The sequence below is a fragment of the Aulonocara sp. 'chitande type north' Nkhata Bay genome, linkage group LG3, assembly GCF_057382095.1.
Source record: "Aulonocara sp. 'chitande type north' Nkhata Bay isolate Kocher_YH1m ecotype deep benthic linkage group LG3, A_spYH_male_GT1.1, whole genome shotgun sequence".
In the NCBI taxonomy this organism is placed as follows: Eukaryota; Metazoa; Chordata; class Actinopteri; order Cichliformes; family Cichlidae; genus Aulonocara; species Aulonocara sp. 'chitande type north' Nkhata Bay.
In genome coordinates, this window is record NC_141346.1 from 39,796,752 (window position 1) to 39,814,716 (window position 17,965).

Consider the following 17,965-nt stretch of genomic DNA (forward strand, 5'->3'; position numbering starts at 1 on the left):
TAGTTAGTTTCATTTTGGGCTTCACCCAGTTTCTGTTGACAATAATACACTAGTATCTAGTGTTCTTCTGATTGGGGAGTGTTTATCAGCTGTTCCCTGTAATATGCTTCTCATTTAATGTAAATATGCATATCCAGTGGTGGGCAACTTAAAGCCTTGGAGCTGTTCTAATTGTTAATTGTACACAAACTGTGAATATATTAAAAGGTAATTCAAACCTGTCATAATGCATCAAGTGACTTGCTGCAAGTACCCAGGAGAAACTGAAATAAAAGATAATAAATAAAAAGATAAATAGGCTGCTAAATCTTGGTGCTTTAAATGAGTAAGAGATAGCGTTTTTCCCTTGGTTAAATTTCACTTATAATTTTACCAGTTAAGCCAACTACAGCAGCTATATGCACTTGTTATGATGGTGTTAGGTTATATAACAAAAATTCTCACATATATTTAGTGTTTTGGTATTTCCTTATATTGGTCACATATAGACTGTTTGTGATGCCGATAACAAACTCAGTGTCTTTTGTTTTTGTTCTGTGCAGTGGTCAGGAGACACTCTAGTACCAGAGATGTTGTGCGGTTATGCCGTCACACTGCCTACCTGGTGGTGCCGCAGTCTGCTGGATCAAGTTTCTTTCTTTCTTCATTTTTTCCATCCTTTTTCTCCTTTTTTTCTTCTTTCCAAAATGTGGTCGATATTTACATTTCCTAAGGAGAAAACAAACACAGACTCACAATATGACATAAAAGGAAAGATTAGTGCTGATAAACCAATAGCAGAGATGTGCTGTGACACATTTCAGGATAAAGAATAAGTTTAACGAAGGAAAAGAAAACATCCTACAAGATGATAAGAGTCATAAACATGGAAACACAGAACATAGAAACAAAATGTGAGCAAATGTGAGCACAAAGAGTCACTGAAACCACTAAGATAAAGCTAAGTAGTTACAATAGAGACAAAGAAAATTATTTATGGCACAGATTAAATAACACCTCCTCCTCAGAGATTTTGATCTAACCTGACATGAAAGCATCACACAGTGTCTGCGTGGTACTAAAGGTCCAAAAGTGTGACAAGAAAATGCTCCTCACACCAGCATCCTGAACCATTGATATCAGGCAGGGTGGATCCATGCTTTCGTGTTGTTCCTGATCCTACTGTCTGAATATCACAGCAGAAATTGAGATTCATCAGACCAGGCAATGCTTTTTCAATCTTCTGCTGTCCAGTTTTGATGGGCCTGTGTGACCTGCAGCCTCAGTTTACTGTTCTTCTTTTGCTGCTGTAGCCCATCTGCTTCTCATGGTTCAACATGTTGTGCATACAGAGATGCCAACCTGCATACCTGGTTGTAATGAATGGTTACTTGAGTTGTTTTTGCCTCCTATTCATCTCAGCACTCTGCATGCCAAAATGAATTAAGTTGCTCGCATTTGACTGGTTGAGTGGAAAGCTGAACTACTGTGCAGTTGAACAAGTGTACCTAATGATGTGGCAAGTCTTTTGTACACAGGCGTTTCTCCCCACACCTTCTTTTACTGCTTCAGCCTCAGCTGAGATCATATCATGTCAGAAAATTTGTTGTACCAGGAAACATGTCTTTAAAACTATAACCCTTTAATAACTATAACCCTGTGATTCAGCTGGATAATATCTTACAGGATTATTTTTTTATTTTCAGTAACAAAGTCTTATTTAGAAAATCTTTCAGGTGGTCAAGGAATTTATTTTTCATTGTTTGTTTTCATTGCAGAGATGGGTGCCAGCTACCATCCATCCATCCATCCATTCGCTTATCCTTTCCAGGGTCGCGGGGGGCGCTGGAGCCTATCCCAGCTGTCATGGGGCGAGAGGCAGGGTACACCCTGGACAGGTCGCCAGTCTGTCGCAGGGCCAACACACAGGGACAGACAACCATTCGCTCTCACATTCACTCGCACATTCACACCTAGTGGCAATTTGGATTATCCAATTAACCTATCCCCACAAGTTGCATGTCTTTGGACGGTGGGAGGAAGCCGGAGTACCCGGAGAGAACCCACGCAAACACGGGGAGAACATGCAAACTCCACACAGAAAGACCCCGGCCTGATGGTGGAATTGAACTCAGGACCTTCTTGCTGTGCGGCAACAGTGCTAACCACCGTGCCACCGTGCTGCCCGGGTGCCAGCTACCTCTGAGCTAAAACTGGATAAGCTTTTAAGAAGATAGTAGATTTTGTCCCAAAAAGTTGATTCTGTTCATCTGGATGTAACGTTTTGTCACTTATCCAAGTGGCTTCTTCAGTCTCTAAGACCGAAGAAGTCACTTGGATGAGTGACCAAACTTTTCTCCCACTGAAAACGCTGCATCCAGATGAACAGAATCAACTTTTGGGGATTTACTTACCTGGATGATTGAGCATGCATCTACATTTTTATATGCTTTCAGCTTCTTTGCAGCAATAAAAGGTCATGTGACCACAGAATAACAATATTTTTTAACTATTTCTGCTAACAGTCCAGCTTTATTTGTCAAATAATGGGTTTATTGTACTGCGGTTGAAATAAACCTTTGTCCTTTGTGGTAATGTTGTCTTTGTGAAGCTCCTTATTCACCACTCACAGCTTGGATATTATTTCAAAGCACTTTTTTATTAAAACAAACATGATGTGAAGCAACAGGTTGCCATGGACACATACCAAACACCACAGATGGGTGATTTTTCTCTTTTTTCTTTTTTTTAGAGAACAAAATGTCTTGCTCACATAACCCTGATAAACTCTCAAAGTACTCAACAGTATCACACATATCTTCCACTGGATGGTTAAATAGACTTATGCACCCCTCTGTAACTTTAAAGAAAACTGATAAAAGTTTTCCGGCAAAAAGTTCACAAGCCTCATCTTTTCTCCTTCAACATACTTCTTTGTTTTGTGGCCAAATAATTCAATCTTTGTCTATTTTGACCATAAAAACCTTTTTCCAGACGAGATTTGGCTTGAAATGTGAGCAAATTTCAGTCAATCTTGAAGGTGCTGATTATGGAGCAGTGCCTTCGTTCTTGGTCAGCAGAGATGTATAGCTGTCTTCACTATGAACAGTAAAACTGGTGTTCCAGCAGTTATACATCAATGGCATGCTTGAGGCTTAATGGTTCCTGGGTTTTTCTTGAAAATCATACCCAGCTTCCTCTCATTTGAGGATGACAATTTGAGTCTTCCACGGGCTCTTGACAAAGAAAGTATGTATGTTCATGTTGTTTGAACTAAAGCTCTTGGAATCTGCTCACTTCAAGACACTTTTCCAATATGTGTACATCTGCAGTCCTGTAGTCCTAAGGGATAATTTCAGTTCTTCATTTTGAGTTTGATCACTACCTCTTTGTTAACTTTGTGGGATCTATGATAGTCTGTGCTCAGACTCAGTCTCAAGAGTCAGAGAACCTGCAGCTGGATCTTCAGCAAATACAATATTTATGAAAAGACACCAGTGACATGCTCTTGATTTACTGTTGAATATGCTTTGTGAATGTGTTGTAACAACTGAAAAAATTATTGGAGATGAAGCATTAAGAGAGAACATGGCTATTAAACTTAACTGAAACTAAACTTAGAACTAGCACCAACTATGTAAACCATTTTAGAGAACTGAAATTAAAAAATCGATTTAAGATCATATTTATACAATATTTTGTACCTATAGCTAAAGTAGGAAAAGTGAAAATCAAAAAGTGTCCTTTGTCATTGCCAATTTCTTGAAATTACTCAAAGCAAGTATACAGAAGCGTTAAGTATTTTATGGCCGTTTACAAGACTGTGGGACTATTATGGTAACTGAAAAAACGTTTAAATAAAGATTAAATATTAATTAAAAATAATCAAAAATACAAAGAACATAACTGGAAAAAATGTTTTATTTCATAGAACAACACAGACTGGTGGTGCATTTGGAATAAAGGATGATCAATTAAACAATCATTGTCATTCAACAGTAAAACAGCATAATAAGTGAACCATTTACAATACATGTAAACAGTGTCAAGAGGTTTTATGAAGCATCACAGAAAGTAGCAGCAGTAGTGGTAGGACAGGTGGAGATGGTCTTAGTCAAGCTTTCAGTCCTCCAGGAACCTTCATCACCATGTGGAGGACGGACATGTGCTGGATTCCATATTCAGACAGAAGGGTGTCGTCTCCATCCAACATTTTATCTGTGAATATCAGGCGCAGAGCCTCCTCTCCTGCACACACACACACACACACACACACACACACACACACACACACACACACACACACACACACACACACACTAGATTTATCATATTGATTGATGTATATAAGTGTAACAAGTGTCACCTGGCAGTTTGTTGCTCTCTGCCAGGTGATTGGCTGAAGAGCTGTGAAAAGGTAGTGGGTGTGTGGGGTGAAAGTCAGCGCTCTTCTGTGGAGAAACCCAGAGGCAATTAATTCACTCAGGTGCAGCGGGTATACTGTCGGTAAGAGACTTTTTGCCATTTCTGTTTGGATCGTTTGCTATTGCATGTGCCTATTTTTAATGTGTCATTGGACTTTTTTAGTGTGACCACGAATTTTAATAGAAGAATTGATCAAGCCCTAGATCGACAGCGCGCAGGGAAACTGATCAATATTGTAGGTATATTGAGTGTTTGTTTTAGCTTCATGATTTTGAATGGTTTCATAAAATTGATATTTTATTGGGTAATATTTTAATTGATAACGTTGTTTGTTTTTCAGCTGTGCTGTCTCTGCTGTCCTTTTTTTGATTGATTTGTAATTTTGTTTTGGTTAGTCCGTCCAGCCGTAAAGGCGGTTATTGATTGAGAGTAAGTTGTGTAAGGGCGGACTAACCTCCCTTTTTGTTTTTTGTTTAATTGTTTGTGCCACTTCCCTTTTTCTCCCAGCTCGCAGGCCATGCATAGCACTGATTCCCAGCTGCGCTGAGACCTGAATTGTTTGCAGTGTGTGCCACGATTGCAGTGTCGCTAAGCGGGGTGTGACGGGTTGCAGTGTTGTTTCGCACAGTTTGTGTGGTAAGTCTCATGTGCAGCTGGGATATCAGCAGGATGTGTTGTAAGTCCTGTCTGGAAATGACTGGGAATTTGTATGTCTAACTCATGTAATAAAGAAATGATCAATTTATTTCTTTGCCCCGTTTACTCATCCCTTGTCCTCGGTTACATAAGATTTAAGAAAAGAACAACAGGGTGCTTGTGAAGCTGCAGGTGATGCCTTCAGGGCAAGCCCGGAAATTAAATTATCAGACAAGAACTACGATTCATTCAAAGAACCCTGTACTTCTGATTGCTGTAAATCTTACCAGGGTTACACTTACTTTCACTTCAAGCTGCTGAGTTTTTACTTTAGGATTAGAACTTTATATAAAGAATCTCATTACAGTAAATATGCCTTTGAATTAACCAGCAACATAAAAGCATACATACACTGTTTTATTATCTGCTGTCTTACCTGCGGTCTCTGGAAGCTTCTGCGCCAATTTTTCCTTGAGCTGTTTCACAGTCATGCTCTTAAACTGCTCCTCAGTGTTGCACAGGTCCAACATCATCTTCTGACCCCTTAGTCCATGAACGACCACCTGGTAGATTTTTCCCATTTTCCGCTTAAGTCCGATTTGTTGCGCTCCCAAAGTCTGTCACTGATATGTCAGTGCGAACAACTGTTTGGCTCCAAGGTTTGACGTCAGAGAGCAGATAAATTCTTTCACTTTCGCTCAGAATTCTTCAGATTCTAATTATTTTTATTTATTGTTATTTTGAAGGTAGTATCCTCTCCGTCTGCGTAAAACTGTTTAAAATGTTTATTAGGGGGTGATTTTCACCTTTGTTTGTCGTATGACCAGGGAGCGTTGTTTATCAAGTGTTGGAATTAATCGTTTTTTTGTTTGTTTGTTTTTTAAACCAACGCACTAACGCACAACTCACAATTAATATTCTACGGTAGGCTTCTTAAAGCTGTAAGGATTAACTGTACACGTAGTGCGAATATATCAGAGGGGAATGCAAGCCTGTTATCGTGCACCATGTGACTTGTTGTAAGTACCGTAGAGAAACTGAAAGTTAAACGGGCTGCTGAATCTTGGTGCTTTAAAAGAGGAAGGCAGAGCAAGATCCTCGGTGCTAATTTCATTTGTAGCGTTTAAACCAAGATCAAGTTTGTGGACAGAGAGCAAACCTCCTCGTCTGAACCAGAATGACGACACAAGATCAGGATGACAAGAGCTACGACCCCAACGATACGACGCTGACATTTGTCAACAGGAGGGATGAGCTGGATCCATTATGTAAGAACTAAAATACGTTTAAAATAAACGGTTTGTACTTTTACCTGTTGTCTGTATACTTGTTATTTTACCAGTTAACCCAACTAAAGCAGTTATATACACGTGTTATGCCGGTGTTAGCTTATGTAAGGAAAATGCTCACATATACTCAGTATTTTGGTAACTCTTCCTATTGGTCAAATACAAACTGTATGTGACGTTGATATAAAACTCGTTGTGCTTTCTCTTTGTTTTGTGCAGCCGGTGATGACAGTCTCGTAGCAGAGATGTCCTGCGGTCATGCCGTCACAGCGGAATCTCTGACCGGATGGTGCCGCAGTCTGCTGGATCAGGTTTCTTTCTGTCTTCATTTTTGTTCTTTTTCTTTCCAAATTTTGGTCAATGTTTACAGTAAAATAGAAAACACGTCAAATGGAAATCACACTCTTATTTTTAAAAACTGTCATCCTGATCTGGTTTGATAGGACTTTGTATGATGAAGCTCTTTGTTGCCAGACAATACTTTGTTTTGTTTCATTTTAAACTTTTTTAAAAAAGGTTTCTCACTCTGTCTTCCCCATTACGGGTGATTAAACCTTTTGTGTCCCTGCAGGGACAATACAAATTTAAGTGTCCTGCTTTAAATGAGGACACCTACGAGACGTGTGGTGAAGTGTGGTCATATCCAGAGGTGCGCAGGCTGGCAGCACTGACAGTTAAAGAGATGGCCTACTTTGAAGAGAAGATTGCCCAGCTGGCAGCCAGAGACTACTGTGAGCTGAAAATAGTAAGTCTTCTATAGAGAGTGTTTCTAATCCACTCAGCAATCATGAACAAACAGGCATAAGACAGAAAGACACAGGGCAAGACGACTCAACTTCCCTGCTTGAAAATTTATGTTTAAACTCCCAGAAGTGACATGCACAAGAAGTCGAAGATCCCACAAAGTAGATATAGATGGAAATAAGAAAATGCAAATATAGGTGAATGAGCACGAATTTAGTTTGTAAGGGGAAGCTGGAGTACGTAAAGGGAAACAAGCAAACTCTACACAGAGAGATCCCACCTTTCCAAATTCAAATTCTATTTTTATTCGTCACACGCTCAATTATACACAGTATGACATGTAGTGAAATGCTGTGTAATGTCCGACCATTAAACTACAATAAAGAAATGTACAAAATTTACAGATTTTACATTTAGAAATTTACAGTAAAAAATATGTAAATAACAATTTAAGAAAGAAATTATAAGAAGAAATAAACAGAGTGTGTGTAGTGATGTGATGTAGCAGAGTCCAGTTCTACACCTGGTTCAGGGCCCGAGTTGCGGGGGGAAGAATTCATTGTCTCTGTTTTGGCCTTAAGGGAGCGGAAGCGCTTCCCAGACCTCAGCAGTGAGAAGAGTCCATTGTTGGGATGGGAGAGGTCCATCATAATCTTCCTGGCTTTGGTCTTGCACCGCTTGGTGTAGATGCACAAAAGGTCAGGAAGCTCTGATCGAATGATGCGTTTGGCCGAGATCACCACTGTTTGGAGATCTTGTCAGGGTGTGGCCTTCTAGCCTTTAAACTCAACTCTCCATGCAAAGTTTGTGGGGCTGGGTTTATGCAGGCTTTTCCAGCCCAAGGGACTACAGTTTATCCTAGATACAGAGGAAAGCACAAAATGTTTTACTTTTCAAATTTAAAACTATTCTTTTTATTTTTCTCACAACAGTGTCCTGGTTGCAAGACCTCTGTGGAGAGAGAGGACCTGACTAACCTGAGTGTGAGGTGCACAATCTGTACAGCAGACAACAACAAAGCGTATGAGTTCTGCTGCCAGTGTTTGAGGCCGTGGAAAGGTAGAGCTCCACGATCAGACCGCTGTGATAATGATGGCTGCGTAAACCACGAACTCGAAGTTCTCAAGAACTGCGAGACTACTGATCTCCCTGAGGTTCGGGGGGTCGATGCCTGTCCCTCCATCCGGGCCTGTCCCACCTGTGGTGAGATAGTGGAGCACGACGAAACAGGCTGCAAGAACATCACCTGTCCTCGCTGTCAGAAAGAGTTCTGCTTTGTGTGTCTGAAACTCACTCCTGTGTGCTTGAGGACAAGTTCTTACTTCATCCCCTGCAGTGATGGTGTAGCTCCCAGACAAACTTCAATACCCGTGTGGCGCAGAAAGTAGCAGACAACACAGACTTTATGTACTCTTCTCTCATACCAGACTTTCCTTTAGAATTGAATTGTCATTCTGGTAAAACCTAAACAGAAAGCTGGAGCAGAACCTTGTTTGCTTAGTTTAGCTCAGCATATTACCTAGCGTTGCCCAATGAATCATAAAATAACATACTCTGCCTATGTGCTTCTGGGAAAGGTTTCTTGACTCTACTTCCGAGTGTTTACACTGCTGTTTTGGTAATTGGTGAACTTGACCTGGTGTATTTTCTTCCCCTTTCTTCAGCTTGGACTAGTCTAAAAATGTGATAAGGACTTAAACAAAACTATAATATCCACCCTTTTTACATAATTTGGGAAATCTTTGATCTTCTAACCCGACGCATGCTGTTCAGATAAAATGTGAAGCACTGTAATCTGAAAATACAAGAAGGATATAAGTAGGTATCTTTTACATCACTCACCTTTAACAGGAAGCGTTTCTAACTTCTTTATGAATGTATCCACAAAGTCTTGAATTATGCTGATGTCCCATTAATTATTTTTATGCCTTTACTTCCGACTGGCAACCTGCCCACTGTGTGACAGCTGCAGCAGGAGCGATTATTTCCAAATGGTTTTTAAAGTTTTATTTAGAGATTTTCGAACTCTTAAAGTGAACTAGATTTGTTTTCATGCATTGTTTTAACCGAAAGCTATTATTGTTAAAAGCAACATTGCTCACTGTGTTGCTTTAGCTGTGCTTGTGTTTATAAGTACCTGAGCAGAAATAAGTCAAATGTCAGCTGCTGATGAAGTCCATGTTTCAAACAGTTCATATAAAGGGCACACAAAAGCCAGAGAATGTACAATAAAGTCACAATTGTGATTTTTTTTTTTTTTTTTTTTTTTTTTTTTTTTTTTAAATGGTCTCATATTTTACCCTCTGCTTTCATTATTATTATTATTATTAATGTAAACAATTTGAAGGCAGACCATTTAGCTATTCAACAAAAACAATTTGGTTTCATGTCTTTGTTTAATTTGCAAAGTAAAGAAGCTGAAAGAATATCTTCTACATGGTGACTTCATTATTTTGGCCAGTGGTTGAACAACATGAACCAGACTTACCAATAAAATGCTGCTCACACAGGAATCTGAGTAAATGGCTTGTGGTGCCCTGAATATTTTAATATAAGTTTAGATTTTTTTTAAATAAGTTCTCTTCTTTGAAGAGAAGGCTGCCCAACTGTTTAGTTTACATATTGTAAATTGTTTAAGTTTAATAATTTAATAATTCATTAACTTGATAACATAACTTAATAAAAAGTTTATTAATATTAAGTTTAACAATAAAATAAATTTCTGAGTTTTCACTGAAGGAGTTTTACTGTGACTGTAATCCCCCCTATTTCTTTCTGAATTTTGTTGCAAAGGCAATGTTGTGTCACTGATGCAAAACCCATTTTCTCTTACCTGATGTCATCGTAGAGCGATATTCTTTTTCACCAGAAGATGGCAGTATTAGTTGGCTGAATGAGTGAACTTGTGCAGTAATGAGGGCAGATGTAAAGTAATGGAGGCCTGTTGTTGTAACAGCAAGGGAAACTCTTTGTAAGTTATTATACAGTTACTAAGAGCTCCTAAACAGGTACAACACCCCACTAAACCTAAAATAGATCTTCAATGATTCTGATGGCATCCTTTCTCATCCCTTCATCACCCTTGTCTATGTCTCCTCCTGAAGAATCTTCATTAGGTCCCATTTCTCCTCCCATGGAAATATGAATGCCAAAATTAGGTAACACTTTGAAGAGGTGCTGATCTGTGTTCATCTATCAATTTCATTATTGATGGATTTGATTCTTTGCTACAAAAAACTTCTGTCAATTAGGTTTTATTTAAATTAATTCAAAGTTTTTACCTTCATAATAAACAAACAAACAGACTTCAAACTTTAAAAATTTGTGAATAAATCAGATATATTTTGCTCTTTTTGAGAGATCTTCCCAGAGACTTACTCCCATTTATTTTGGTGTTGTACCTTCAAACAGGAGGAAAGGGATGCCGATAAAGGCTAAGTCATATACTTAATTTTTTTTTTTAAACAAACAGTTTTGGGGGATTAAATCAACTCAGTTGAAAAGGCAGGGGTCAGCTTATCTCTTCATTTGCAAATTTGTGCAGCACAGTGCAGAGTTTAGCAGCACAATGTGTCAGAGGTCAGACCTGCTACATTGTTACCGCAACCTGGATCCACACCACTTTAGACTCCTCCATCATGGTCTCTGGGGTTGTGGATGAACATCAGTTTGGTCACCAGAGGTTGCTGTTTTAGATATGATGCTACATATTAATGTTCATGTAAGTGATGCCTTAACAGCAATATTTTTTCAGTCTTCATATTTTACCCTCTGCTTTCATTATTATTTAATTAATTTTTTTTCAAAGTATATTTAATAAAGTCAGACCAGCTATTTAACAAGTACAATTTGGCTTCATGCCTTTGTTTATCTCACTCTAACAGGTGAGACTAGAGCTCAGTGCTCAGCCATAGACTGTGTTCCTATGCTCTGACTGGATTATTCACATGTGGTCTGGATTTTGATGGGGTTTCATATATATATATATACAGGGAGTGCAGAATTATTAGGCAAATGAGTATTTTGTCCACATCATCCTCTTCATGCATGTTGTCTTACTCAAAGCTGTATAGGCTCGAAAGCCTACTACCAATTAAGCATATTAGGTGATGTGCATCTCTGTAATGAGAAGGGGTGTGGTCTAATGACATCAACACCCTATATCAGGTGTGCATAATTATTAGGCAACGTCCTTTCCTTTGGCAAAATGGGTCAAAAGAAGGACTTGACAGGCTCAGAAAAGTCAAAAATAGTGAGATATCTTGCAGAGGGATGCAGCAGTCTCAAAATTGCAAAGCTTCTGAAGCGTGATCATCGAACAATCAAGCGTTTCATTCAAAATAGTCAACAGGGTCGCAAGAAGCGTGTGGAAAAACCAAGGCGCCAAATAACTGCCCATGAACTGAGAAAAGTCAAGCGTGCAGCTGCCAAGATGCCACTTGCCACCAGTTTGGCCATATTTCAGAGTTGCAACATCACTGGAGTGCCCAAAAGCACAAGGTGTGCAATACTCAGAGACATGGCCAAGGTAAGAAAGGCTGAAAGACGACCACCACTGAACAAGACACACAAGCTGAAACGTCAAGACTGGGCCAAGAAATATCTCAAGACTGGTTTTTCTAAGGTTTTATGGACTGATGAAATGAGAGTGAGTCTTGATGGGCCAGATGGATGGGCCCGTGGCTGGATTGGTAAAGGGCAGAGAGCTCCAGTCCGACTCAGACGCCAGCAAGGTGGAGGTGGAGTACTGGTTTCGGGTTGAGGATGGAGTCAAGCTCAAGTCCCAGTCCTACTGCCAGTTTCTGGAAGACACCTTCTTCAAGCAGTGGTACAGGAAGAAGTCTGCATCCTTCAAGAAAAACATGATTTTCATGCAGGACAATGCTCCATCACACGCGTCCAATTACTCCACAGCGTGGCTGGCAAGAAAGGGTATAAAAGAAGAAAAACTAATGACATGGCCACCTTGTTCACCTGATCTGAACCCCATTGAGAACCTGTGGTCCATCATCAAATGTGAGATTTACAAGGAGGGAAAACAGTACACCTCTCTGAACAGTGTCTGGGAGGCTGTGGTTGCTGCTGCACACAATGTTGATGGTGAACAGATCAAAACACTGACAGAATCCATGGATGGCAGGCTTTTGAGTGTCCTTGCAAAGAAAGGTGGCTATATTGGTCGCTGATTTGTTTTTGTTTTGTTTTTGAATGTCAGAAATGTATATTTGTGAATGTGGAGATGTTATATTGGTTTCACTGGTAAAAATAAATAATTGAAATGGGTATATATTTGTTTTTTGTTAAGTTGCCTAATAATTATGCACAGTAATAGTCACCTGCACACACAGATATCCCCCTTAAATAGCTAAAACTAAAAACAAACTAAAAACTACTTCCAAAAACATTCAGCTTTGATATTAATGAGTTTTTTGGGTTCATTGAGAACATGGTTGTTGTTCAATAATAAAATTATTCCTCAAAAATACAACTTGCCTAATAATTCTGCACTCCCTGTGTGTGTGTGTGTGTGTGTGTGTGTGTGTGTGTGTGCGTGCATTTAATTTCTATAATTCTGAGCTTTTATTTTCTCTGCGTGATTAAAAAAAAAGAAAAGGAAAAGAAAGAAAAAAAAAATTTCCTCTGCGCGATGACTGACTTCCTGTCATGTCACTTCCTCAAGGTTAGTACAGTCGTCGCTTAGCGGTCCTGCTGAGGAGCGGTGAGTACGCGTTAGTGTCCCTGTTTGCACACCAGTTAGGTATTCAAATCTTGCTTTATACACTCATAAGACTTGTGTTATAGTTTGTTTTGTTGTTGTTTTTAGTGTAAACTGTTTCTGTCGAGTACATGCTAAAATTAAACTGCATGCTGTCTGCTGTTCTTTTTCATCCTTTAGGTCTCCAAGTACAGTCGAAGTCATGTGTGAAGCTTTATTGAAGCTTTATTTAAACGGGTACGTGAGCTCACTCTTTGTTTTTAAGTGGTGTATATTTTATTTTTTAATTCGTAACTCCTTCGGTACAGACACATATATAATATATAATGGCCACTGATGATAGGTTTCCCTGTGGTAGAATAAAATAAAAATAAATTGTGACTATGTGATGACAATAAGTTGTCACTATATACGTTTCTATATATTTCTGTGCGTTTAGGAAGCTTAGTTAGATTTTCTGTGATGGTTCACATTTTGTCCACAGGTTTAAACAATAACTTACTAAGTTCATCCTTTTTACTTTTAGGTTGCTGTTCCCATACCGGTTGGGAAGTAAAAGAAGAAGGAAAGTACCAGAAACTAAAACGACACAAGCTGTGCCAACAGGGTAAGATGTTACGTTTCACTTTTTAAACCTACTCTTGATATTTGCAGTCTTTGCTCCTTTGCTAATTAAATCTGTGTCATCTTATAGAATCTGTGACATAAGGTAGTCCTAATATGGTTATGTATGTCATTTTTAATAGAGTGATCACTGTTCTTAAAAGTGTTTTCAATTTAAAAATAATAGGCAATCAAAGCTGAAAGCACTTAGTGCACTTGGTGCTTTCAGTTTCATCCAACTGGAAATTCCCTGGATGTTGTTTAAACAGCTCATCATAGCTCACACAACACTGTGAGCATGCAGTCGCTTCAGACCCCTTCGTCCTTTTACACATTTTGTAGCAGCTTTGTGTAACAATGAAAACTGACATTTTCTAACATGAGTCAACATTATTCAGCCCGCGATCATAAATGAATACATGTTCGTACATGCACATTCCAGTGCAGAATGCAAGCTCCATAAAGGCGTGGCCGAATGAGTTTGGTGTGGCCTTAAACTCAGCCCCATCATACAGCTTTAACATGAACTAGAAGAGCGATTGTGAGAAAGAAATGTAATGGCTCATAAGTACTTTAAATACATCTTTAATACCTTTTAACGTTTTTATTGTATCGAGTCTGGAAAAGACATGGTTCTTGTGACAGGTGATAACGGCAGATGCGATTTGAAATCCATATACTAGACTAAACTAAACTAACTAAACTAAACATAAGACTAAACCAGACAGTATTCGTAGTGTCAGATTTTCTTTCCGTAGAACCCAAATGAGCGCTCCAGGACTGGAGCAGGTGGAGAAGCGATACGATCCACTAGATTCTACCCTAAAGTTCGTCAACAGGCCAGATGATCTGAATCCACTGTGTAAGTTTTTTTTCTTTTTCACCACCATGTTGCCCCACAAAAACTGCTACAAACATTTTTTTCTGACAGTCATTACCACACATTATAAAACTTCTCCTATTCCTTTTTTAAATTTTTCATGAACCACGGAGTTTATTATATTTTGGTGCAATCCAGTATATGTAGTGTAACTGATACATCTGTTATTGTCCACTTCTTCCTCAGGTGATGACTCTCTCAGAGCAGAGATGTCCTGTGGCCACGCTGTCACTCCTGAATCTCTGACACGATGGTGTCGTACCCTGCTGGATCAGGTGTGTCATGTCTTTGTAGCAGATAGTGTATGTGATGGGGTGGAGCCGAACCGGAATACGTATTGGGAAAGGAACAAATATCGTGTTTTTTATGAATACTTATTTCGAACAAATACTTTAAAAAATATTTGTATTCGGGAACAAGAAAAACTTTATATTAAAAAGCTGAGTTTCCTTATGAGACTGCAGTGCATGACCGGATGAATGAGTGACGTGTGAAAGGTGACTGACACAGGCTGCTCCACACAGCAACAGAGAAGACTCAGCTGAGCGATAAAAGACTGAACTGCATCACTATTTTTGTTGAATTGAATTTTTGTACCCTCGGTAATTTAGACAATAGGCTGTTGACATGCTTGTGTAGTTGTGTTGAATTGTATGCACTTGTGGGAGTTGGTACATTTAAGTTACTCGTCTTTTGCAGACAGAAAGATGTAGGCTATAGGCCAGTTAACCTTAGCAGAGCTTCCCGTTGTCCTTATTAACGTAGCTGAAACTCCCCACATGGATTAGGTCAACTCAATAGAAAAGAGTGTGGCTGCTGCTGAGCCATCTCTTGGTCCTCCACCAGCCAAAAAACTTGTTCCAGTTCTGTGTGGAAGCATTTTACATTCAGTGCTGCAGATGAAACCAAAGTGATATGTAATGTGTGCAAAAGTCAAATCAGCAGAGGCAGAGATATCAAACATCTGTCAACATCTGTTATGCATAATCACATACACTTAAAGCATCTTATTGCTGGTACTGTCTGCCAATCCCCACACAAGCACCAATTCATCATCACAGCCATGTTCTGTCCCTGCAAGCCAGTTTCACTGTCTGTTCAGCGTCCTCCAACAAGGACGGGTGGTGGTAGGGTTCATGATGTTCACAGTGGTATTTTATTAGTTGTTCGTTTTAACCATGAATGAGGCAATGGATGTTATTTTCTTTTCAATGAGGTTCCTTGTTACATGTTCATTGCTGGATTTATGGAAAACCATCAACTAATATTGCATATCCATAATTATTATAATGGATATAATTAAAGAATAATTACATTCTAACATTAATTAGAAGTGTAACGCAAAAAAACTGGATTTTTACGGCTATTTTGAATTTTAATCGAATCGAATACAAATACAAATACAGATACAAATACCAGTCTGTTATTATAGTTATTATATAATTCCATCTAAAATTTAGTCTTTGGAGTTTTTGGTAAAATCATTTCAGATTGATTTTAACAGCTTTATGTGTTTGTAGCAAAAAGAGGTAAAATTATTGAACTTATAAAATACACTGATTTTGTTTAAGTTATCACATGATTGGGTGCCAATAGGTAATCTGCAGAAATGTTTTGGTTTACTGTTTATATGTGTAGCTAAACATGTTGCAGATTTAACAACTATATAAAAACGTAAAAGAATGACGGTATAAAGATGCATTAAAAATAAAAGTAGAAGTTTTAAAAACAACAAATTCTAATTAATTATCCATCCATCTTCTTACACTTTATCCGGGGGAAGGGTCGCGGGGGCAGCAGCCTAAGCAGAGAAGCCCAGACCTCCCTCTCCCCGGCCACCTCCTCTAGCTTGTCCGGGGGAACACCAAGGCGTTCCCAAGCTAGCCGAGAGATATAATCTCTCCAGGTCCTGGGTCTGTCCCGGGCCCCGGACATGCCCAGAACACCTCACCCAGGAGGCACTCAAATTAATTAAATTAACTTCTTTTTTTTTTAATTGTAATTTTTTAAAAGGGGAATTACAAATTCAGATGTCCGGCTTTAGTGGAGGGAACCAAGCAGTGTAATAAAGAGTGGTCGTACCAGGAGGTGCGCAGACTGGCTGATCTGACTGTGGAGGAAATGCAGCACTTTGAAGAGAACATGGCCCGTCTGGCTCTTGCAGACCACTGCGAGGTTCAGGAAGTAAGTGACCCAGTTATTTATGTTTTAATTTGTTTTTCCTTTTTATTGTTTACAGCTTCTTGATTTCAGTGAAATCCAGTGGACTCAATATTTTTTAATATTGTGGTTGGGTTTCTCTTAAAAATGTCCCTTCATTTATTTTCACATCAGTGCCCACAGTGCAAAACAAGCGTGGAGAGGATGGATCTGTTTAACCTGTGTGTAAAGTGTGTTGTATGCACAGCTGTTCAAAAGAAGAAATTCTACTTCTGCTGGCAGTGTCTGAAACCATGGAAGGGTTCAGGCCCTCGATCTGACTGCTGCGACAACGACGGCTGTGAGAATAAGGACCTGCAACTTCTGCAGACATGTAAAACCATCAGTCTGCCTGAGGTGGAGGGTGTCACCAGCTGCCCCGCCATCAGACTCTGTCCTACATGTGGCATGAGGGTGGAGCATAACAGAAAACACTGCAAAAATATCAAATGTCCTCGCTGCAAAATGGAGTTCTGTTTTGTCTGCCTGAAACTAAAGCGTGAATGTTCCAGTTCACCATACAGAATGTGCCCCAGTGGGGTCGCGCCAAGGCAGACCTCCATCCCTGTGTGGAGGAAAACATGAAAACAAGAATGAAGTGTATGTGTAACTCGGGTTCTTTCGTCTTTTGGTTTCTGTCTTCCTTGTCGTTTATGGACTCTACTGGGCTAGCTTTGGATGAGCTTACTTAAAAAAGAAAGTTCTAGAGGTCAAGTTGTCTTTGAATACAGTTTTTAACCATCAATATTTTTGGTAACCTTTCTTTAGCTGAGGCAAAAGATGGACGGGTTTGTATCGCTTTGATTTTCTTGATACTGTGGGGTCTGCAGATATCTGACATTTTTATGGTGATTAAAGTTGCTGTAAGACCAAGAGTCTGACAGACACCATCTCAACATATGATTGTCACTGCTGCTTCTTCTGATGCCTCATGATATCTGATACTTCTTTTGCTTTAAGGTGTTTACGGTGTCCACAGGAAATGGAATCTCATTACTATACAAATCCTGTAAATCTCACCACTGGCAGCCTCAGATTCTTTGGCATAAAAACATCTAAAGTGCACTTCTACGTTTTTAATTGCCCTCACAGTCTCAAAAAGATTTTCACAAGATGGGCTAAGTGCCTGAGAGAAACAGTATGAAAATGAAAAAGTGCAAAGCTGAATGAGGAAAAGCACCAGACCCTTGTATAAGCTTTTTAAATTGCAGTTATCCTTTGTAATGTTCATATGTGAAACATACAGTTTCTGACATTGCATAAAATAAATCTATTACACTAAATGTCTGTGTCTTGTGGTTCTTATGGTTGTCTTAAGATTGTTGGGTTTTTGTCTGTTTTTGGTGTTATTATATGGTCTTTACCTAGCAATATAAAGCTTCTTGAAGACAGTTGTTGTGATTATATAAATAAAACTGAGTTGAACTGAATCTGAATTAAGATATAACATGTGCAATAAATATTTTTTAAAGGTTGGTGATGTGTAGCCTGCTG

The 17,965-nt window shown here is 39.1% G+C and overlaps 3 protein-coding genes across 5 annotated transcripts; 2 read left to right on the forward strand and 1 right to left on the reverse strand.

Moving 5' to 3' along the window:
- Nucleotides 1–3,891: 3,891 nt before the first annotated feature.
- On the reverse strand, nucleotides 3,892–5,827 carry LOC147335651 (uncharacterized). The gene is made up of 2 exons (XM_086280688.1): nucleotides 5,477–5,827; nucleotides 3,892–4,227 (listed from the first exon to the last, which is right to left on the reverse strand). The coding sequence occupies exons 1-2, from the start codon at nucleotides 5,619–5,621 to the stop codon at nucleotides 4,094–4,096; spliced, it is 279 nt and encodes a 92-aa protein (XP_086136814.1). The 5' UTR covers nucleotides 5,622–5,827; the 3' UTR covers nucleotides 3,892–4,093.
- On the forward strand, nucleotides 4,353–9,338 carry LOC147335652 (uncharacterized). 3 transcript variants are annotated; one of them, XM_086280605.1, is made up of 7 exons: nucleotides 4,353–4,485; nucleotides 4,567–4,639; nucleotides 4,912–5,040; nucleotides 6,193–6,308; nucleotides 6,549–6,640; nucleotides 6,901–7,074; nucleotides 8,006–9,338. In XM_086280605.1, exons 4-7 carry the CDS (start codon nucleotides 6,218–6,220, stop codon nucleotides 8,459–8,461), a joined length of 813 nt encoding a protein of 270 aa, XP_086136731.1. In that variant the 5' UTR covers nucleotides 4,353–4,485; nucleotides 4,567–4,639; nucleotides 4,912–5,040; nucleotides 6,193–6,217; the 3' UTR covers nucleotides 8,462–9,338. The 3 variants fall into 3 exon arrangements, with proteins under 3 accessions (XP_086136731.1, XP_086136714.1, XP_086136723.1); XM_086280588.1 differs by lacking the exon at nucleotides 4,912–5,040 and having other exon boundaries at nucleotides 4,354–4,485; XM_086280597.1 differs by lacking the exons at nucleotides 4,567–4,639; nucleotides 4,912–5,040 and having other exon boundaries at nucleotides 4,436–4,485.
- A 3,406-nt stretch (nucleotides 9,339–12,744) lies between these two features.
- LOC147335653 (E3 ubiquitin-protein ligase RNF19A-like) lies at nucleotides 12,745–17,747 on the forward strand. Its single transcript, XM_086280528.1, has 7 exons — nucleotides 12,745–12,792; nucleotides 12,970–13,026; nucleotides 13,316–13,396; nucleotides 14,151–14,254; nucleotides 14,459–14,547; nucleotides 16,286–16,456; nucleotides 16,607–17,747. Exons 2-7 carry the CDS (start codon nucleotides 12,992–12,994, stop codon nucleotides 17,054–17,056), a joined length of 930 nt encoding a protein of 309 aa, XP_086136654.1. The 5' UTR covers nucleotides 12,745–12,792; nucleotides 12,970–12,991; the 3' UTR covers nucleotides 17,057–17,747.
- Nucleotides 17,748–17,965: the final 218 nt, after the last annotated feature.